Source organism: Tenebrio molitor, chromosome 2 (assembly GCF_963966145.1).
Source record: "Tenebrio molitor chromosome 2, icTenMoli1.1, whole genome shotgun sequence".
Classification (NCBI taxonomy): Eukaryota; Metazoa; Arthropoda; class Insecta; order Coleoptera; family Tenebrionidae; genus Tenebrio; species Tenebrio molitor.
Genome location: NC_091047.1, coordinates 4599497 through 4623127, shown reverse-complemented (window position 1 = coordinate 4623127; position 23631 = coordinate 4599497). Strand labels below are relative to the sequence as shown.

The 23631-nt window shown below is 34.4% G+C and overlaps 1 protein-coding gene across 4 annotated transcripts in view; it reads left to right on the top strand.

Moving 5' to 3' along the window:
- The window catches only part of LOC138125100 (uncharacterized), an 87433-nt gene that overhangs the window by 29621 nt on the left and 34181 nt on the right, over window positions 1–23631 (top strand). The window contains exons 1-4 of one of the 4 annotated variants that reach the window (XM_069040376.1): window positions 8344–8426; window positions 17076–17148; window positions 17235–17303; window positions 17395–19599. The exons of 2 other annotated variants lie outside the window; for them this stretch is intronic. In XM_069040376.1, the coding sequence (XP_068896477.1) occupies window positions 17080–17148; window positions 17235–17303; window positions 17395–19485 (2229 nt within the window). In that variant the 5' untranslated portion in view covers window positions 8344–8426; window positions 17076–17079 and the 3' untranslated portion in view covers window positions 19486–19599. Of the gene's footprint in view, window positions 1–8343; window positions 8427–17075; window positions 17149–17234; window positions 17304–17394; window positions 19600–23631 lie in introns of those variants that run through there. One more of the 4 variants, XM_069040379.1, reaches the window with a different exon arrangement.

Below are 23631 nucleotides of genomic sequence, written 5' to 3'. Positions count from 1 at the left end.
CACATTTCGGTTGAGGTTTGGCTTTTACCTAATTAAAAAAATCTCTCCGGTCGATTGACCGTCGAGGTGCAGTTTATTTGGTTGGAGGAAATTAAAAATCTTCGAAACTTAATTACAAACAGGCGAGCGTCCCTGAAGGGCGAGGCATGCAAAAGGGAGGAAAGCAACCCACCGCTAGGATATTAACTTACGCTGCGACTACGTCGCCTGAAGTAAAACGTTTCACGGCAGACTGGCTTCTTAAATCTAATTTGATTAGCCCTGTTAAAGGTGTTTACTTTTTTCCTTCTGTATTTAAATTATGTTCCGCCCCACTGTCTCACCGGTTAATCTTCAGAGGAAGTCGACTCGTTAGGCGGGTTTATTCTGCGGAAAGGCCCACCCTCGATAAACAACGAAAAAATCATGTTCACAACTGGGTCTAATCCGATGAACAATATTTAGCAATTCCATTATTCTATTTCTCTTTCTTTGGTAAAAACTTCACCGGAGATACAACGCTGTCAAAGTGTGTCAAATATCAAAAACCTCAAATGAAGATGAAATTAGAAGTATTCTTATATGAAACGCAGTTATATTCATTTTAAACATACAAAAATTCTCCAAATTGCTTCATCTTTTTCTCGCTACTACTCAGCGCCATCGCAAGGTCGTGGATGATTTATGAATTAAAACTTAAGTTAAAGAAACGTTCTAACTGTTGGCAAAGATTTCATCAAAATCTGTTGAGTAATTCTTTAGTTATAAAGCGACAAGGGATACATACATATGAATTTTAAAGGGAGAGAGTTATCTGTAAATATATCATACATTTGTGGTTATTTGATTTGATAGAAAAATCTTGTGGGGTACTATTTTGTTGTTGTGACATTTCAAGCAAAAAAATGTAGTTTCTCCGAAGTGCAATTTAAAAAGAAAAGAAAAACGGAAGTTGGTAAAGTAGATGTAGCTGCTGGCCCACTCGTGCAATAAAACAAATGCGTTTCACGAACCGGAATTTGTTGTTTAATAAGTTGAGACTTACGACAGAGCATTATTTCCACCTGAACACTCTGTATAAGCGTGCCGACCGCGCCAAGTCCCATTTGTCACCGCATTCTCCCAAATACATGAATACATAAAGTCTCCAGTTGGAAGTGGCCCAAACCGGCTCTCGTCTGGCCCACTTCTTTATGGCCACGTTAAAGCCACGACGGATATTCGAAATCGCTCCCACGATATATGGAGATGGAACGACCACAATGTGGTGTAATTCCAAATCTCTCCAACGTATAAAAATGATTAATATATGCGAGCGTAATGGGGAGGATTTATCGGACACGGGTAAGTGTGCGGGAGGATCCACAGGAAATTGCCAACGCCAAGAGAAATGACAGGTGGTTCGTACACGTGTGAAATACGTCCGAGGGCTGCATACGTTATAGACGATCAATTCGTAAAAGGGCTAGTTTTGTAGAGTGGTGATGGAGCGATTTGGGAATTGCACGAAAGGTAATAATTATCCAATTTGCAAATCGTTTCGAATTCTCTTTGAACCGCGCATATTGCATGTTTTTGTAGTTGTTGGTGACAGCCTGTCGTTTCCAGTTTATGAATAACAGAGCAGTCCAAAAGTGCAGTACCTTTGCAGGTGATACTGTCACCCTCGACTTTTTGTCATGACGTAAAGGGAACAAGTAGTGTAATCGTCGTTTACGATGTTGTATTGTAATGTGTCATTTTACGACATCATCGAATATCGTAATATGAAGTTTATCTACTATGGTTTATCTAGTATCACTTATTATAGCAAGAAATGTTTAGTAAATGAGAAAAATAGCGTATTTTTTTTACGCTTCTGTCATCACTGGCAAAAACAATCTATACGTACAGACCACGAAAGTATTTCCTCAGAAATCCAGATTGCACAGATGCGACTACTGGAGTTTTGATATCTGTGAAATCAGAGCTAAAGTTGAAAGTGTCACTTTCCCACACACTACCGTAAAGTATATCATTACGGCATTCAAATGAGTGGCATAAAGTTAAACAGTACGCGTTGATAGCAGATAAATAAAGTTAAACATTGACAAGCGGTTAATTTGGTTTGCTGTTTACACTAATCGTTCCAGTTTTATTGATACTACGAGTAATACTGTGATTACTTCTGGCACATGAAAATTTGATGTTTGGTTAGAACGTGCGAGGTAAAAACAAACAAAATATTTTTATGGGGTAATGAAGTAGTAAAGTTATGAGAACGATATTTAACATTTGTAATTTTGTCCAGTGAATTCCACATGTACAATTAGTTTGTCAGTAATATTTTGAAATTGATTTTTTTCCACCAGCAAAATTCTATGCAGCAATTGCAGACATCATGTACTTTACAACCGGAATTAAAGTATTTCCCGGCGCATCCACCATTTTTGCAACACATTTTTAAGGGCCATTATTAAAGCTGCTATCGGAAATAGAAACATATAAATTTCTCTGTTGCTGTTTCCGTAAAATTATGTGTAAATATTTTACACAAAAATTTACTGCTCTTGTAATTTATGATTTCATCATTCTTACGTTTGCTTTTCAGATAAAAACATAAAATTCCTTTTTTACCTCCCCATAATCCAATAGCTAAAACATCAACGAAATATCTCTGTAAAATACGTTTTTAGATTTCAGTTGTGCAGTCTGACAAATATTTTTTAACTTATCCAACACTTACGATTTAACAATTGTTTGGTGGTTTTGATTTACAAATTGGCAATTATCGAAGTTAAAGTGAAATCACAAAAGTACCACTTCCAATTAAACTTATTTATTTTACACAGGCTGCCTTTAAAAAAGACGGCCCACGCTATAACTTTGCTATTGATGACTCAAATGAAAAAAATTTGCAGGAAACGAAATGGCTCTAAAAACCCTACAAACCTGAGTGAGCATATCATTTTTTTCTAATTTTGACATATAAAGTGACACTTTTCAAAATTAATTGACGTTTGGAAACGTCACACTTTTCGTAACTGGTTACGAAAAGTAAAATCTTTCCTAACTGGTTAGGAAAAATTTATTGTATCACCAGTTGACACTGTCATATTTTTTTGTTTTTAAGCAAAATAACCGTGCCTACTTACCTACTTGATATTTTAACATAATAATAATTTATTATTAATGAAATTCATTACTTCGTTTGAAGAAACTTTTTTTTTTGTCAAAATTAGAAAAAATCTTGTATTTAACACGTTAGGAGATGCAATTTTGTGTAACTCGCTGCGCTCGTCCCGCAAATATTCCACTCTTTACACAAAATAACGCATTTCCTAACTGGTTACATAAATAGCTATTTTCTAATTCAGTTACGAAAAGTAATCATTGTGATATGTCATTTTAGTTGCGAAACGTGCTTCATTTAATAACTAGTCAAAAAAGTGACATTATATTATCACTAGTGTTAAAAAGTGACATTATAATATCACTAGTGTTAAAAAGTGACATTATATTATCACTAGTATTAAAAAGTGACATTATATTATCACTATAGTGTTAAAAGGTGACATTAGTATTATTATCCCGGAAAATTATTGAAATAGCAGATTTAAACAGGATTTTAATTAGAATGTGTGCTTTTCGTAACTAAATTAGAAAATCTTGTATGAAACTCGTAGCAAAATGGCTATTTTTTGCACACGACATGTTGGACCACTCGTTGACACTCTTGGTCCAATTGTCATGTCTAGTGCAAAAAAGACACTCATTTTGCAACTCGTTGCATAAATAGCTATTATACCATCTAATTAATTAATTAATATGTAATTAATTTTTCGAGAGGTAGGCAACCAATAAAACAATTGTGCATAGCAGTTATGCATATCTGTACGAGTCAAGACTCAGACAAACTTTTCGAAAAAACAAAAGTGAAGTAGCACCCTTGATTTGTTTTCTTTTTGATCGCTTGGTATTAGGAATTACAACATATAATTTGGATTTGATTTTTTTTATGGCTTCCGTATCATCGCGGTGTCAATTTATTTATTTGTGATACAGAAGTTTTAGTCTTAATAGATTCACATTTCTTAAATATGTACATATTTTTGGAACGTGTTTTATGAAAAGTTTTTAGCTTATCTTAGTGACAGAAACCGCTTGTTTTAAGCTGAAGCCATAATTAAGGAACGCCATTTACTAGTAAAATATTTGTTTTTCATTGCGTCTAATTTTACATTGTTTTACAAAAGCGAATGCATTGTAACAGCTTGCTCAAATTTATCTTTTCACAGCTTGTTTATTCATGTCACATTTTTTATTCTTTACTTATTATGTACTGTGACTTACTACAGCCTGATTAATTTAAATTCGAATAATTAACAATTTAAAAAAACGCCATTTCTGCACATTCCAACAACATGAAGAACATTTTTCTCTTCAGGATTTAGAATTTTTTGAAGAATACTTAATAATTGCTACTGATGTGTTAAATCTCGGCATCGCCTCCCTCGATAATGATTATTCTAACGAAAAAAACCGCTCCCCGTCTCGAAACCTCGACGTCACAGACAATTTTTTCTCGCAATTACGTCTCAGAAGTGAATTTTTCATCGTGGAATTTCCCTTTGTGTTCATTATTCTTTGAAATCGTATCATTAAAATTGGACACATGACTAGTTCTCTGCATCTCCTACATGTGGGCTACACTTTTTCATAAAAGACCTTCAAATATCGATCGTCTCGTCATTAACAACGTAAAACAAATCCTGGAACGTGCACTGCGGAATGTAGATTAGACAGTGTAAACAAGCAAGCCGGAGAGTTGATACCAAACATTTGTTGCCCGGAGTTTATTCAGTCACATAACACAACACTTCAAATAGATAATATTTGCGGGAGCGGCGTTTGACTCCTCCGTCGGCAATCTTCAATGCACAAAGCGTATCCTGGCCAACCAATAATACGCGCAGACATTGTTGGTTGCATACAAAGCTTTTTGTCGGGCAACCAACAATACACAAACGGTGATTATTATTACTGCAATCGCTTTGCTGACAACTGTTGAAGTGAAGATTTGAGAATTTGTGATCTCTTCTTTGATAATTAGGGAAAAACTTGTCTCATATTTGACTGGCGCCGCTTTGGCGCAACTTCTTAATTGCAGAATTTGCGGCAAAAATCACTTAGTACTCTCTGTGTTTAATCTCGGGGAGGTCTCCCCGAGCGTCTCTTTCTGGCGTCCAGCACCGACGAGGACAGACGTCGGATTATGACGGCATCACCTTTCGGCGTAACGCTTAACTCTTAAATGGTTCATTACGATGAGAGAATGTTCATTAGGGTGCATTATCTTTCGTTTCCTTGCGTCTTGATTATGGAAGAAAATCCGCGATTGCCGACAAATTGCAGCGTCGTAATTTCGACGCAAACGTGCCGATGGACCGGAGGCTCTTCTCAGCTGGCTCTTTCGTCACGAGGGTGCTCGATTCGCGTGCGAGCGCGCTCCGTCTGGTTGTCAGCTGGTCCTATTATGAGATGCGCCAAGGTGTGTCGGGTTTGCTGCGAGAGACGAGATTGGATCGTTCTAACCAGAAGAAAAATTCCAGCGAACAACATGAATTACGTTGCCAGGCACCAGACGCGGTGGATTTAGAGACGCTGAAGAAAATTGTGTTTTTTGGGCAAGGACATGGCGTCGGAAAAGCCAGTCTGGAAGAAGGTGTCTTCGAGGCTCCAAACATTTTTTACGAGTGCAGTAAAAATGATTTTCATGCGTGTTTCCGATGAGATTGGTGACGACCACGGCGAAAGGTCAACTAGGGATCGGTGATCAATAATCTCATTAGCTCGTGCTGATTAACAATTTTTTTTTCCCAGAGCTGGCGCTTTTTTACGATTTAGTGTTTTTCAGCAAATTTCGTTCTGAAGCAATTGTTGCGCACTATTGCCTCTGACGTACAATTTTCACAAAAAAACGACTGTCAAGAATGACACTTTTATAATAATAATGGTAATAAATTTTATTAATATCTTTTATATTATCTTTTAAGAATTTCCTCGGCAATATTTCTCACTCTTTTTCATGCTCTTTGAAGTTATTCAACTATACAGTTATAGAGAAAAGTTTCATAAGTTGGCGAGTTCTTCCACAGGTTAAAATTGACACACGTATTTCGGATACACCCTGTATATAAGAAAAAGTAAAATAAAAAATGAGCTTTTTGGAGCGAACACAAAAGAGAGATTTTAAGATCGAGCCTCCGGATTCCATAAAATTCCTTGATAATTAGCCGGCGTGCATTAACGAAGCGATCCGAGTCCTGTTCAAAGGATAATGATCGATCAGACCCATCCAATTTCTCGCTGATTTGATTTTCGGCTTAATTCCATTATAAAATATGAGAAGGAAAAAGTGGCGGCCCGATTGAAGTGTATTACGTTGTAATTAAAGCAAATATTGATTCTGCCCCACTTCCGGCGTTAATTAGACGAGCACTAGACAAGATTTTCGAAAAGACACGACTCGCAACAAGCTCAAATTAAATTAGCGCAAACGTAATCCCCCAAAACGTACAAGACCGGAGTTAATTAACTTCCAAAAAGAAATTGTTCCGTGAGGTTTGATGTGTGGAGCAAACACCGCATCAGTTGGAATTAAACCTGAGGCGTTGCGATCAAAATATTCATTAAATGTAAATTCGGGATTTGGCGATCGCAGCTTCCCATCCACAACAAACAAAGGGTCCGAGTTTGAAATAAAATCCACAACCATAAACGTCGAGTGGGACGTTTCCACCCGCGAGCGCAGCCCGGTTTAGACACAGGACGTTGTCCAAAAACGACAACTCTTTCTCTCTGTTGCGAGGTTTTGCAGGATCTGACTTGCCGAGGTGATGCGCCCTTCTGCGACCTGGTGGGGCAATAAAGCTGTCGCTTTAGAGATAATTTTTGTTTGGGGAAAAGCTAGGCGGAGCGGGTGGTGCGGAACCGGATAAATCCGAGGAGGAAACGGGCCGTCGGAAAATCAATTAAATTATATGGGAATCTGTTTTTAAAAATTATTATGGAACGTTTCCGACCAGTGATTTAGAAAGTGGAAAGGTATCCCGTCCACATGACCGTTTCCTGTTTAGTCAAGCGTGAGAATCGTTTTTGCCTCACAGATGAAAACAAATAAATGCCGATGTGCCGAATAAAATTTTATCTTTCCGACAAGAAAATGAAAAGGGTGAGGCGGTCCGGACCCTTTTATTAATATCACGGATGCGCTAAATATAGGGGAAGGGAGGGTCGTCGACCACCGAAAGTTTTCTTCTGCTGCTTGACATTTAAATAGGGGCTGTTTGGGTCTAAAAAGAGAGAAGTCATTATACAGGGTGTTATTGAAAGTTGTACAGATATTTTAACCACGAGCTACTGGCTCATGTAGAACTCGGAAAAAATATCTAAAAAATTCTATATCAAAAAATTGATTTTTTGAGCTACATTTTTTTTAATTGCTTTTAGTTTTCTACGTTGTCCTACAAACTCGTAGGTAAAATTTCGGCACATTTTAAAAATACACCCTGTATATCATGTTTTATAAAATGTACGCCAATGCGAAGTAACCTATAGGAAATATGCTTTAAAACAAGGAAACCGCATTGGTGTACGTTTTATAAAATATGATATACAGGGTGTATTTTTAAAATGTGCCGAAATTTTACCTACGAGGTTGTAGGACAACGTAGAAAACTAAAAGCAATTAAAAAAAATTGTAGCTCAAAAAATAAATGTCATTTTATTTTTTGACATAGAATTTTTTAGATATTTTAGTAGTATATAAAATGTTACTTCTGGGCCAGGACATTTGGCGTCTTAAAAAACAAGGCAAAATCTTACAAATTTAGCTGTTTGCCCTAAAGCACACAACCGAAAAGGGCCCAAAACCTCTCAAAAATCATTAATTTTTATCCACCCCAAAAGTTCCCAAATATGTGTAGACCACCAAAGATTGGGCACACGAAAAAACCGTTAAAATCTCCCAAAATAATGGAAAATTACCTCAAGAACGCCCTAAAAAACTAACAAAATACCTTGTTTTTACACAGCTTTTTACTTCTGGACCAGGACATTTGGCGTCTTAAAAATCAAGGCAGAATCCTACAAATTTAGTGTTCTCCCAAAGGTAAACATCCGAAAAAGACCTAAAACCTCTTTTGTAACACAACTTACTAACATTGAGTTTTTTTTAAATTTTGTATTTGTGATATTAAAAAGCTTACATTTTTTTATAATAAAGTTTAATGCAAAACGATAATATCGATGGCGCCATCTAGACCAGGATCGCGCGCGGCGCTGTTTCGGTCGATAATTCAGTTTGGCTTTTTACTTGTCGATCGCGTAGACAGTTGACAGTTGATACAGCAGTGGCGTTTGCATCACAGCCCCAGAACAGATAGCTCTCCAATCGTTTTTAATAGGTAAGTCAATGTCTTGATATTTACTAAATGTAATTCGTCTGACATTAGAGAGTTTTCGCGTTACGTTTTTCAGATTACCGTGTACGCTAACGCCGGGGTTGCTAGGCAATAGCGTAACTGATTAGTTGCCGCCCGTTTTTTGAAATAGGGGTTACGGTAATTGCTCGGGAACAGCGTACCGGTTATTTTAACGGAACGTAACGCGAAAACTCTCTAGTATAGTTTGTCTCAATTCTAAATTTCCACCACCTGTTGCATTATGTTGGCAAAATAAAAATATTTCTAAATTGGGGATTCTTATAACCAAAGTTGGCAATATAATTATCTTATAAACATGATTCGAAAACATTAAAATTAGTTCATAAGTTTATTTTGCTTTTAGAATTTGATTTTCTACCTACTTACTTGCTGCATTTTAAAAAAGGTTTCCGTTCTTTTCCTTTATTCTAAAATTTTGAGTTGTAAAAACTGAAATTGACAGATAACCTAACAAATACAATCTGATGCATTTTTCACCAAACAGTGTTGCCGGTTGTATTTCCAACGTAGAATGCAGTGTTGGTGGAAATTTAGAATTGAGACAGACTTTATGTTCATTTTCAACGGTTGTGCCTAAAGAATCCTGACCCACGAACGTGATTTTTGTTGTAATCGTTTTTCAATAGACAATTAGCGAAAACACGAACGCACGTATGACGTACCGTAGGTTTTCTACGTTTTTGCTTTTTTATTAGGTGAACAAGCTTAAAGCTCGATTTATAAACTTGAAGTTGCCGTTGCGGTTCCCATTGACGTTAGCAATTCAGTTGGTGACGTTGCCGGTCGAGTGTAGTTATAAACTTGCAGTTGGAGGTCGTTGTTACGGTATCAAAGTGACAGGTGATGTCATCGTGATCAATTTCATCTCCGTTCATTTTATTAGTATAGTAATTTATAATACTTAATAATACACAAAACTACAAGCTGCAACACACCAATGTGACAACAATTCCATAAGTTGATCAGCTGATTTTTGAAAAAACCACGTGCTTAAAATCTCTTTCTTCATTGGTTGATACACGAACGGCAACAGCGAAAGTTAAAAGTTGGCCATCTGCGAACTGCAGGGCTGCGTTCATAAACGTAGCTCGAGCGCGCTCTGTGTGTGAAATTCACACAGAGGCGTTCATAAAAGCACAATATGACGTCATATCTACACAACCCAAGCGTTCATAAATGCAATTGGAAATTACACAGAGCGCACCAGAATCGCCGTTTTCTCGACACCGGCGAAAAACGCTCCGCATGCGCAAAACATATTCTTTGCAAAACATATGATTGTTATGGTGGTTAATGCTTTTGGCGCACGTGGTTTCTCACGGCTAAATGTGAATTATGATGAGTTGCATGAATCACGAAAATATGGAATTCAAAATTAACGAAGTAAGACTCTCTGTTTGTGTATTTTGGAGGTTAAGTTGCAAATGGCACAGGCAAATGGTTAACATTCGCTCTGTTGTCACTCGTTCATAATCCAAACTCTCGTACGCATGTACATACGCTCCCACTACGCTCTGACGTCAAAACGCATCGCATTACTTTTACACACTCCAACACAGGTTTTTCTTTATGAACGCACTCCAGCCGACTTCAAACGAACGACCAACGGCAACGTCAACAGCCGATATAAATGATTCCTACCTTTCTTGAATATTTAACATTGAACGGCAACTGCAACTGCCAACAGCAACGGCAACTTCAAGTTTATAAATCGAGCTTTATGAATGGCATTTAATAAAACGCGTTTAAGCCTGAGATTGTTAGTTCCAATTAAAAAAAACTTCAAGAAGAAAATGTTTTATAGTTAAAATTCATAATAAAACACTAAAAAATTACGTTACGTACGTGCGTTCGTGCTTTCGCCAATTCTCTAATGTCATAAAGAAAAACTTTGTTTTCGCGTCCAAAACATGGTAGTAATTAATAACTAGAATAAAACTATTACAAAGTCGGTACAGGTTGCAAGTGTTTGGCTATATATTTCACTAATCAAAATTTAACTTTATGTAATATTACATTACAGTATCAATTAAAATGTCCAGATGATTTTTATAACTATAGAAATAAATATGAAAAAACATGTAAACAATGTAAAAAAGCAGTTAATTCTACTCGTTTATTATGTGATTGTGGTAGATATTACACTAGAACTAATTTTAAAAGGCATATAAAAACAGATTTGCATAAAAATGGATTGAATTTATTTATTTACTAAAAATTGTTTGTTAGATTTTTTCCTATAATAAATGGAACGAAGGAACTTAAGTAATCTTCGTTTATCTGAGCTGTTTAATATTGCAAAATCATTAGACATCAAATATATTAGAAAATATAATAAAGCAGACTTAATAAAAGCTATTATTAAAGCTGAAGAGCAATTACATAAGAAAATAAAAAACGGAAAAAAATCAGTTATGCCTCCTTTGCGGAATTCGGACAGAGTCCTCATGAGCGAAGCGAATTCAGAAATATTTTCATTTGATGATGATTTATTTGCTGAACCAAGGAAAAAGAGAGTTAGGAAAATCAAATGTGACATATGTGGAAAATATATCAAAAGCACCCGAATGCAGCTCCATAAAGAGAAAGAAAACAAAAAGAATCTAAAAACATTTCAGTTTGATGACGATATATTTGCTAAACCAAAAAAAAAAATAGAGTAAAAAAGATAAAATGTGATATGTGTGGAACATATATCGAGGAAACTCGAATACATTTGCATAAATTAAAACATGATTTGAATAGTCGTCGTTTGCTCGAATTACGTAATATGGCAAAATCCTTAGGTATAAGATACATTAAAAGATACAATAAGGCAGAATTGATAAACGAGATTATTAATGCTGAAGAGCAATTAAAAATAAAAAGAGAAAACAAGAAGAGCTTGGAAATATTTCTGATGCCATATTTTCTAAACCAAAAAAAGAAAGAGTAAGAAAGATCAAATGTGATGAATGTGGAAAGTATATTAAGGAAAGTCGAATGCAGTTGCATAAAGCAAGACATAATCCAGAGCCAGATTTTATTTTAGTTCAGGTTGCTTTTAAGGGAAGATTATTAACGTATCAACATAATAATCTAGAAGAAGGTATAGATATGGAAACATACATGGATATGATAAAAGAAAAGGCTATTAAAATAATTATAAATGCTTTAAATCTCCATAAAAATATTAAAACCAATCTAGAGATGGAATGTGAGTTTATGAAGCTGGAAAATGAAGACTTCACAATGATACATAAATTTCAGTTACCAAATGTTATACTAAGAGAAAAAGACGCCTTGGAGGAATACTGGGATGAACAAAAGGATTTATTTATATCAAGATGTGATGAACTACAAGAAAAAGGATCTGGATGGACTCTGAAAAATATAAATCATTTGCGCATTAATATAAACAAATATACACCTTTAAGCGGAAATTCATATGTAGAATTACCCAAGTGGATTAAAGATAAAAAAGCTTGCGTTAATGTTAAAAACAACGATAACAAATGCTTTATGTACAGCGTAATATCCTGTTTACATCAAGCAAAAGAAGCCGGAATATATAAACGAATTAAATTTTGAAGGAATAAATTTTCCTGTAAAAATCCAGGACATACCTAAATTTGAATCACATAATAAAATTAATGTTACCGTGTTTAGTTACGAAGAACAAATATTTTATCCTTTGTATCATAATAAGAAGCGATTTTATGAAATGAATATCGACTTACTATACTTTGGAAATAAAGACAACAATCATTATTGTTGGATCAAGAATTTGAGTCGATTGTTAAATGATCAGTTGGAAATAAATAGAAGCAAAAAATATTTCTGTAGAAGATGTTTAAACTACTCCGCTAGAACTGAAGATGCTTTAAAGAAACATCAAAATGTGTGCTTTAGTAATGAACCATGTGTTCCGAACATGCCTGATGATAATGTATTAAAATTTAAAAATATTCAAAGAATGTTAAGACATCCGTATGTAATTTATTCTGATTTTGAATCTATTCTGAAACCTATTCATACATGCGAACCAAATCCTGAATCATCATATACTCATAAAACACAATTTCATGTTCCCTGTGGTTATGGATTATACATTAAGAGTGCTTATAATAATATTGATAACCCATTGGAAATTTACAGAAGAGAGGAAAGTGATAAACGTTTTATAAAAAGAATAACTGAACATGCCAGAACAATATATAAGTTATTAAAAGAAAATAAACCCATAAAAGATATCGAACTAGAAGAATATGAAAAAACAAAAATTTGTTATCTTTGTGAAAATGTGTTTTCTATAGAAAATCCAAAAGTAAGAGATCATGATCACTACACTGGAAAATATAGGGGAGCTGCTTGTAGAAAATGCAATTTGAAATATAGGCAACCATTGTTTATTCCAATTTTGTTTCATAATTTAAGTTCTTACGATTGTCATTTGTTTATAAAAAATCTAGGAGAAGATAAAAGTCAATTGAAATTAATACCTAATAACGAAGACAAGTATATTTCTTTCAGTAAAATTTTAAGAATGGATGATAATGGATATATCGAATTGAGATTTATCGATTCATTTAGATTTTTAGCAAGTAGCCTAGACAATTTGTCATCTAATCTGGAATCAAGTCAGTTGAGAGAAATAATTAAATACTTTTCAAATAACGAATTAGATGTGTTATTTAGGAAAGGAAAAAGCAAGATAATTAGAAAAGGAATATATCCTTATGAATACATGGATTCTTTTGAGAAATTTTCTGAAACAAAACTTCCATCAATAGATAAATTTTATTCTTCGCTCACAAAAGAAGGAATTTCTCAAGAAGAATTCAAACATGCAGTGAAAGTATGGAAACATTTTAAAATCAAAAACTTGGGTGAATGGCATGATTTATACTTAAAACTAGATGTTTTGCTGTTAACTGATGTATTTGAAAATTTTAGAGACTTATGTTTGGAAAAGAGTTATGGACTCGATCCTGTTTGGTATTATACAACGCCGGGGTTAGCTTGGGACTGTATGCTCAAATATACTTCAGTGGAGTTGGAATTATTAACTGATTATGAAATGTATTTGTTTTTTGAAAAGGGAATTAGAGGAGGTATTTCACAGTGTAGTAACAGGTATTCGCAAGCAAATGAAAATACTCAGATTATCTATATAGATGCTAATATGTAATCTATATGGATGGGCTTTATCTCAGAAATTACCAGAAAAAGACTTTAAATGGTTGACTTGTGATGAAATTAAAAATGTCGACGGTATATTGGTATCAGATAGTGATACGGGTTATGTTTTGGAAGTCGATTTAGCATTTCCAGTAGACTTAGCTATTCATAACAAATTCAATGATCTTCCTTTAGCTCCGGAAAGTAGAATTCCTCCTGGCGGAAAAGTAGAAAAACTACTTTGTCACTTCTATGATAAGAAAAATTATATAATTCATTACGAAACATTAAAACTTTACAAAAGATTAGGTATTAGAATAACAAAGGTTCACAGAGGTATAAAATTTACTCAGTCAAATTTCATAGCACCATATGTAAAATTTAATACTGGACAAAGACAAAAGGCGAAAAATGATTTTGAAAAAGATTTCTGGAAATTAATGGTTAATGCCCCATATGGTAAGTCTATGCAATCTGTTAGAAACCAACAAAATATTAAGTTATATTGTGATGGAGAAAAATTACAAAAAGCGATAAACAAACCTAATTTTAAACACAGAACTATATTTAGCAAACACCTGGCAGCAGTTCACAATTATAAAACGAAAGTATTGTTTAATAAACCAATTTATATTGGGCAAGCTGTATTAGATTTATCGAAATTGTTAATGTATAACTTCCATTACAATGTAATTAAAAAAGAATTTAATGAAAACGTAAAACTTCTTTATGGAGACACTGATAGCTTTATATATGAGATTAAAAATGCCGATTTCTATGAATTTATGAAAAACAATCCCGACTATTTTGATACATCTGATTATCCAAAGGATCATCCATTATATTCTGATAAAAATAAGAAAGTAATAGGGAAATTCAAAGATGAATTGAATGGTATTAAGATATTAGAATGCATAGGTTTAAGGTCAAAAATGTACAGTTACAGAACCGAAAATTCTGTTTCGAAAAAATTAAAAGGTATTAAGAAAACAGTATTGAAAAAAGAAATAAGTTTTGAAGATTACAAAAATTGCTTGTTTAATCAAAAAGAATACTTCCATAGACAGAAAGTGATCAGGAGTCATAAACATGATATATTTACTGAAGAAGTAAAGAAAAAGTCTCTAAGTTGGAAAGATGATAAAAGATACCGCTATTTTTTATTAGTGTTGAAGTAATAAATTAAGAAAACAATAATTACAATTACGATAATAAACATAAGAACAAAAATAATAATTTTTAATTTATTAACTTGTTAAATGAGACTTGAAAACTTTTTTCGGAATTTTGGATATTCTTCATTGAATATATTCAAATTCTTGAATACAGTACTTTCCATTTAATTTACAATTTTTGAATATTTTCATTTATTGCTCTCATATTTTTAGTATGTCTTTCAAATATTTTCAAAGTTCTTTTCTTTACATCATCGATGTTTGATGGTATTACTACTGTTTTGTTTCTTAGTTCTGCTAATTTCTTAGGATCGTAATTATTGTAGTTATCTAATTTATATTCCAATTCATCTATTTTATTATTAGCGGACTCTAGTTCACAGTCAGTCATAATTAATTGTTCAAGGAATAAATTAGCTGTTTTTCTTGCAATATATTTATCTACAACTTCTTGTTTGAAACCAACTATTTTTGCTCCATCTTCTAATCTGTCTATTTCAGTAATAATAGGTTTTAAATCTTTTTTCCATTTTTCTTTCTCATCGTTGGGAATGTATGAAACTAGTTTGTCCATTTATGACTGAAAAGTTTCTAAAGATTTACTAATTAATTCATCTGCTTCTTCATCTAAACTTATATGTTTGCGACTACCTGCTTTGTGTTCTACATTATCGAATATTTTTTTACTTTTTATTTTACTTTTTCTCTCTTTTGTTCCCAATTGTTCCGATTTGTTGTATTTTGTTCCGGATTGTTCCCGTTTGTTCTCATTTGTTCTCGTTTTACATGTAATCTTTATGCCAACTGAATTTAGCCCCATATTAAGGGAATTTCTGGAAATATTTTTAGATTTGCAAAATTCCGTCTTTGTTAGTTTTTTATTTACAGTCGAATTGAGGTATTCAATGGCAAAATTACGATTTCTCATTTGAGTTACTTCATTGATATTTTTTGGTATATTTAGTTTTTTATCTTGAGTAAAAGATTTGTAACTATTTTTAAATTGCTGGAGTTCAGATGGTTGTCTTGTTTTTAATGGTGTATAATATTCTGCTACAATTTTGTTCTCTTTAGTATTGGTCATTTTTTAATTTATTGTAAATTTTTTTGTTATATTACCTATTAGTAGTCTCAGTGAAAGAGATTAGTGTCCGATTGGGTAGTACATACCTACACATCGAGACTGGAATTGAAATAATACATACAGTAGGACCTCGATTATCCGGACGCGGATTTTTTGTGCAGCGTCGCCGTCGATCCAAACTAGATATCAACAGATTGCTAAGTTGCATAAATTCTAATACTTCTCTGTTTTATTTTAAACTCTTGTCAACGAAACAACCTCGAAACCATTGAGACAGTAAATAAGATTTGTTTTTTGGCCGTCCTGGGGAATTAATAAATGATAATTCATTGAGAAGAATTATTTTAATTCTTTATTCTTTTATTCTTATTTATAACACGTTTTTGTAGATAATTTCATAAAAGGCAGAATACATGAATAAATCAATTACAGATATTAAATCTTGTGATGATTTTAAACCAATATTTTCTAAAGAAGGAATTTGCGCTTAACTTAAAAAAGTATAAAAACTACTAAAAAAGGGACTAATATTAGAAAGATTAACAGCCATCAAATTCTCTGATTGAATAGTTTTGTTTTGACTTTGTATTTTAATACTTTTAATCAACATGATTTTACACACTAATATATCGTGGGCTTACAGGCAGAAGGCATTAAGTCAAAAAACTTGATTTTGAGATATTTCGATTTTAATGTTTAGTAACTATATAAAATTCCTAATAATTTTTTTAAATACAATTTAATAGTTATTTATTTAACGAGTTCGTGTGTAATTTGGGTTTTTTTGGCATGAGTGGGCCAGTTTAAAACTCGAGTGAAACGAGAGTTTTAAAGGTCCACGAGTGCCAAAAAAGCGCAAATTACACAAGAACGAGTTGAATACAACGTTTTTTTGTTCGACGAGCCCCCCCAAAGACTCCAAATGGCTGAAAATGTTTAAAATTAGCTTGACGTTTCGTTTTGACAAGTTGTCAAATTCATCAAAATCCGTTCACACAGGAGAAAATTCTCAAATTCTGACAGTGTCGAACAAAAAACGTATTAATATGAAGACCAATATGTTATCAATCTTTGAATAAAATTACAACATCAACATTGAAACAAAAAATTAAATTAATTAACTACTTAAATTTTGACTTAATGCCTTTTGCCAGTATACCTACGATATTTACTACTATAATCTGTTTGCAGCTTGATGTCTTCACCTGATTGTAAACGGCAGAAGCTGGCAGACGACGTAAATTCAGTTGCAAACATGTCGAAGGTAAGTACATTTATTCCAATTTTTTTCGTACCACTACACTATTTTCCAGTTCAAAGTAATTAACTTTTGTTTGTTTTCACATGCAGATTTCACCAAAGAAAGACATTTACACTCAGACTGACGATGTAACAATCCCAGAATCAGCTTCCAACAAGGTATAACTTCATCTATCAACATAAAATTTTCAACTCGTCTTCCTAACGGTTTGTGCTAATTGGTAACTGTAATGCTGCTTCTCTTTCACAGCTAACTGTAATCAACGTAAATGCTCAGAGCTTTGAAAATGTTGCCAAGATGGACGGATTTGTGGATAGAACAATGCTCATAGAGGAGTTACTACAGGAAGAGCCAGCCTACGTTATGATGTTAGCACCATCAAAATTTGGCAAAACTCTAAACCTTGATATGATTCGTTTATTCTGCGACATTGAAGATAAAAATACAAAGACAAAGGAAGATGTTGCAAAGGACCCAACAATGGAAGATCTTCGATCGAATCCCTCAAAGAACATGAAAGTGTTTCTTAGACAGTTTGAGGGCAGAAAATATGAAGAATGTTTAATCGTAAAACGGGAACAATTTGTCATCCAACATTTTGGGCGGCATCCCGTAGTTTTATTCAATTTCAAAGACTGTAGAGCTGAAAATAAGTCAGGAGCAATATATTATTCCGCTCGGCAAGTGAGGAAGGGTTATGAGGAAAACGATTACCTTAAAAATAGTAAAGAATTTCAATCTGGTAAGTCGAAACATGTCCGTTTGAAACAAACATGTACAGACTGGATCAACTACAGTGATGTTGACCTTAAGAATCTCTCTGTAGATGATGTGATCACTGGTTTGCAGAATTTGATTACGAGCTTGAGGATACATTGGGATAGAAAACCAGTGTTTTTGGTAGATGAAGTTGACAAGCCTTGTGTAGCCGCCATGGAGCGTGAGCTTTCTGAAAAACAAGTACGTGATATAGGAACTACTATCACTGATGTGATATGTTCGATTTTGAAGTCAGGAGATGAACAGTTGAAACTTCAAGCTGCCTTGGTTACTGGCATTTGCAAACTTGTAAATTCTGGACTGTCACCTACGGACAACACACTGCCGGTATACTTCTTGAGCGACGAGAGATTTTCTAAATATTACGGGTTGACTGCTCAAGACGTTGAAACTTTAGTGAAGAGACTCTGTGGCTTAGAGGGAGATGCTAAGAAGACCGAGGAAATAATTAGCGACATCAACGCAAAATACAACGGCTATTATCAGCCTTCGTGTTCTGGTGAATACAAGAAAGGTGCCAGATACTGCTTATTCTCCGTCCTTAATTACATAAATGGTAGAGATCTTGGAAATTGGTGTTTTTGGTCGGACGGAGGTTTTTTGACTGGAAAACTTGTGTCAGTACTCAGGAAATCTGTCGAAATTATGAGTGCTATTCAAAAACTGTTTTATGAAGATTCTGGTACCATTGAAATCGAATATCAACGGGCAGTAGATGTTCAACATATTCTCGGGCTGTATCGTGAGGAAATAGACCCGGACCCAAATGCAGTTTTCAATTTTTTTTTACAACGAGGCTATTTGGCACACAGTCTAAAGAAACCAATAGAAAATGTTGCAGAGAGCGAAAAGATATATGTAAGAATCCCAAATCTGGAAATTAAAAGGCTTTACAAAAATATGTTCATGCTTTACTATGGAAATCTTCCAAAAGATATTAAATCAAAATTGACTTCTTGCGGACAGATCTTCAAGTCATTACCAACGCTAGACTCTACAGAGTTTCGCAACGAACTAAATAACCTCTGTGAACACTTGAATTGTATTTTTGAATTTCTACAGTGTATAAACGAAGCTACAATATGCGCCCACATATGTGCAATCTTAACGCTTTATGCTGGATATATGAAAGGTGCGACGAAATATCCAGTAAACTATATTGATGATAATAATAAGAGGCGATCTGTCTACATTGATGTTTGGGGGCATCAGGATAAGTTCGCCATTATCTTTGAAGTTAAATACAATTCTGTTGCTACCGGTGAACCTGGCAAAATTGGATGTAAGACAAAAAGCTCCCTTGCTGCTGCAGAGGACATAGTTGAACTTCTACCTGGTAAAAAAAAAACAGAAGACGGAACAAGCGGTAAAGCTGGCACTGGCAGAGATTTAGAGGTACTGAAGTCTCAAATTGAGAACTACGTTCTTATAGGTCTGGCTGCGGATGGTGATTATACTACTCATATGCTTGTCTTTCGAGATACATCCAAATGGGAAAATGTAATTCAAGTTAATCCTGAAAAGCATGTTGTAGAACTAATATCAACTCATCTAAAATGATAGAACTGGTTAGAATGGTGTTATGAAATTGAGACTGAGTTATTTACTGATAAGAGTTTGCTTTCTCTTCATTTAATAAATTTATTTTGTGAAAAAAGAGCATTTTTTTGTATTTATACCTTTGCTTGTTGCACTGTTATTGATGTAGCAATGCTGATTTGCTGAATATAATTGTGACAATTAACTAGCGTATTGAAGAAAACTGTTGATTCGCCAAAGGCTCATGAGTCGAAGACGAATTCAGGATTGATGGTCGTGCCGATGATTCTCCTCGATAGACACACCTATAAACGGTATAAGCTGTCGTGAAAGAGGAGATGCTGTAAGAATAGATCGGATTGTAGTCGGAATGAAAACGGGGAATGTTTTTTGCACTTATTTTTATTAATTCTGTAAATATTCTGAATCCAAGATTTATCATGAAGGCATAGTCGAATATTGGGGTTGTTGCATGTTAATGCACCTTTTAATATCATCAATCTATTACTCATTATAATCATCTGTACTAACCCTAGATATAAGATCATTCACTCATTGGACTCATTACTAATTATCTATAACTTTGTACTGTTCATTTTCATATTTACCAACCCCAAATTCATTAGCAAATATTAGTGTACCATTATCATCCAACCTTTCATCTTTTCTTTGTTACATTTTTGATATATAAGAACCATCACATCGCAAAAATCGGACATAACATAATATAATAATATACCGACTATACTGCTGACTGTACTATTATTCTTCGTTAATATCGACATTATTATTGTAATTTGAAATCTTCCTACTTTGTGTTGTGCAATCTCGATAATCATTACAATTAATTAATTAAACACCAAAGACCAACTGTGTATTTCTTCCGCTCGGCATACAACAGGGTGTTGAAATAGTTATTTACGAACCAAGTGCGGGAAGACGATGTTCCCGCATGAGCGCATTTTTTAAAGCACGAGCGACGAAGGAGCGAGTGCCTTTAATTAATGCGCGAATGAACGGAAGATGTCTTCACGCAAGTGGTTCGTACAATATTTTTTGTACGAAAATTAAATTAAAATGTTTGGTTTTAATAAATTAAACATAAACGAACATAAAACCAAGTAGACAGTGATATTTGGTTACTGGAAACAATTGCTTCACTTGATATTTCAATTTTTGCAATAATTTGTGAATTTTGTAGGAACAATTTTCAACGATTATAAATCTTTCCGTAATTTTTTAATGGAGGAAAACCCAGGGAAGTTGTATTTTATGAACTAAATTTTATTATTATCAAGACAGATTTTTTTTTGAATGCCTCAAAGGGCCAGTGTTTTTTGCAATTTTTACATTCGAGTCGACCGGGAAGCACTCGTTTCGGAGCGAGCGTTGGATGTTGGAAGCGTTGCTTTCAAGGTTATGAGTACAAAAACAAATATTTCCATGCCATGACAACGTTTACGTTCACGTCTTTGTTAAAATTCCCAACGCTTGATTAACGTTGTCGTATACGTGTGATATTTTTTGATAATTAAGACACAAACCGAACATGTTTACGATAACATTAAAGTTTTAATAGCGATCTCTAAATGAAAATCCATAATGGAGTGTTCAGATATTTTAGTAGACTTCGAACAATTAGGTGTATTTTTTTATGTGCATATAATAGTTGAATACAGTTGGGGTATGCAAAATTTATTTGGTAATAATTTTTAAGACCTTTGCCATGCGCCAATAGGCTTGGTCCAGAAATGAAAAGCTGTTTTGAGGTGTCTGAAATCTAGAGATTTGACAATGGTTTTAGAGCTGTTTTGAGGTAATTTTAATTGATTTTTGCATGCGCCAATTGGCTTGGTCCAGAAAGGAAAAGCTATTTTTGGGGTGTCTAAAATAAAGGCATTTTGTAAGTTTTTTAGATCTTTTTCGCATGGTTACTTTTGGGAAAACAGTAAATTTGTAGGATTCTACCCTGTTTTTCGTGTGCCCAACTTTTGGTGGCCTACACATATTTGGGAACTTTTGGGGTGGATAAAAATGAATGATTTTTGAGAGGTTTTAGGTCTTTTTCGGATGTTTACCTTTGGGAGAACACTAAATTTGTAGGATTCTGCCTTGATTTTTAAGACGCCAAATGTCCTGGTCCAGAAGTAAAAAGCCGTTTTGGGGTGTGTAAAAACAAGGTATTTTGTTAGTTTTTTAGGGCGTTCTTGAGGTAATTTTCCATTATTTTGGGAGATTTTAACGGTTTTTTCGTGTGCCCAATCTTTGGTGGTCTACTCATATTTGGGAACTTTTGGGGTGGATAAAAATTAATGATTTTTGAGAGGTTTTGGGCCCTTTTCGGTTGTGTGCTTTAGGGCAAACAGCTAAATTTGTAAGATTTTGCCTTGTTTTTTAAGACGCCAAATGTCCTGGCCCAGAAGTAACATTTTATATACTACTTATTTTTTCCGAGTTCTACATGAAGCCAGTAGCTCGTGGTTAAAATATCTGTACAACTTTCAATAACACCCTGTATATTTTTTTATAATTAACATTTTAGACAGTACAATATGATTTTTTTCATGCATTCCTCCTGAAAAAATCCACTGTGGTGTAACACGAGTCGCTGCGTTTCGGTCTTCAATCTCTGGGCTTGGCACAAAAAGACTCACTTCTACTCTTAATGATATAATCTACTATGTATTGTATTGTATGTATTGTCGAAAGGAGACTAAGAAATAGAAGATGAAATGAAATGAAATAAAAGATACTGAAAACACGAGTGCGAGAAAACAGTTTGACACTTGTGAAATTTATTAAATCTCGTCCGAGACAGTTGAAATAAATTTCAAAATTCCCAAATTAATAAACCATCTAACATGTCCCAACACAAAACGTATTTGTGCGAAACTGGGTCGTAATACAGTTATAAAATATTATTCCAGGACCTGGAATGGAATTATAAATACTGCCTGACGGCCAAATGATAAATACGACAAAGCCTACGTATTGTAACGAAAACATAATTTCCTTCTTTTACACAAATACATTGTGTTCGAAACGAATAAATCCCTTTTGTTCTTCTACCCTCTTAATTAATCATCATTACAGACAGAAAAACACAATCAAACGAGCATTTTTTACGTTTCCATTGAAGGTAATAAAAGAATCCGCCCAAAACCAGGAATAAGGATCCGGACTGTTAATTTTAGAGGAGCAATAAAAAGAGCAACAAAACAGAGTGAAGATGAGTAAAACGAGGCGAAGCATTTTTTAATTTTTAATTTAGACGAGGTGTTTGGCCGCGAGATTTAATTTTATTTTATGTTTGACTCAACACTCGAAGCTTTAAGCTTCAAAATTGCTTCAAAAAATGTTGATAAACTTCCTCCTTGTGCCCCCGTAAAATGGTTTATCGCCACATTATGACTGCTTAGGTGTCCATGACACTGCCCATAAAGCACAAACAGCCCCATAACTCACTTTCGGTCCCACTCGCCCCCTTACGAAGCGAAGCCCTTAGGACGCATCAAACTCGCATTCCGCCACAAAATGTCGTCTGCAATTAAACGCCATTAACAAGATTAATCCTGGAATTCTCCCGAAACCCATAAAAGTCCTCGATTAACGGAAACTAGTGCGAAACAAGTGCATGCGTTGCGCCGCCGAAAGCTTTCAGGATAATTCGGAGGGCATTTCAATAATCGGTCGGCTTCGCTGTACGTTTCGGGGCAATAAATTCGTGGACTTTAGCGGGGAATTCTCGATGGGACGGGAGCGCAGTCGGGATCTCTTAATTACTTCTAATGGCGCCCTAATTATGGCCCTTAATCAGGGTTTGTGTTCTATAAATTAACAAGGCTAGTTATGGGGAATGATTACCGTATTTATGGCAGGTGCAGGCCGCGTCCGTATATATAACCTGAATGAGACAGATTTATTTATGAAGTCTGTTGTCTGCCAAGCCGACGTTACCGATTATATTAGCGGAAAGGGATGTTTGTTGTTTCCGTAATCGCAGAGGATTAATACCCGAATTAACTATTATTTAGGACCGGATCGGTGCGGAGGAAATTCGATTTGGGCGACGTATTGACAGATACGTTTCAAATGAATACCGCAATGTTGACACTCGATACGGGAATGGAACATGTTCCCGAAATTAATTTGTAACTTCTCAACAAA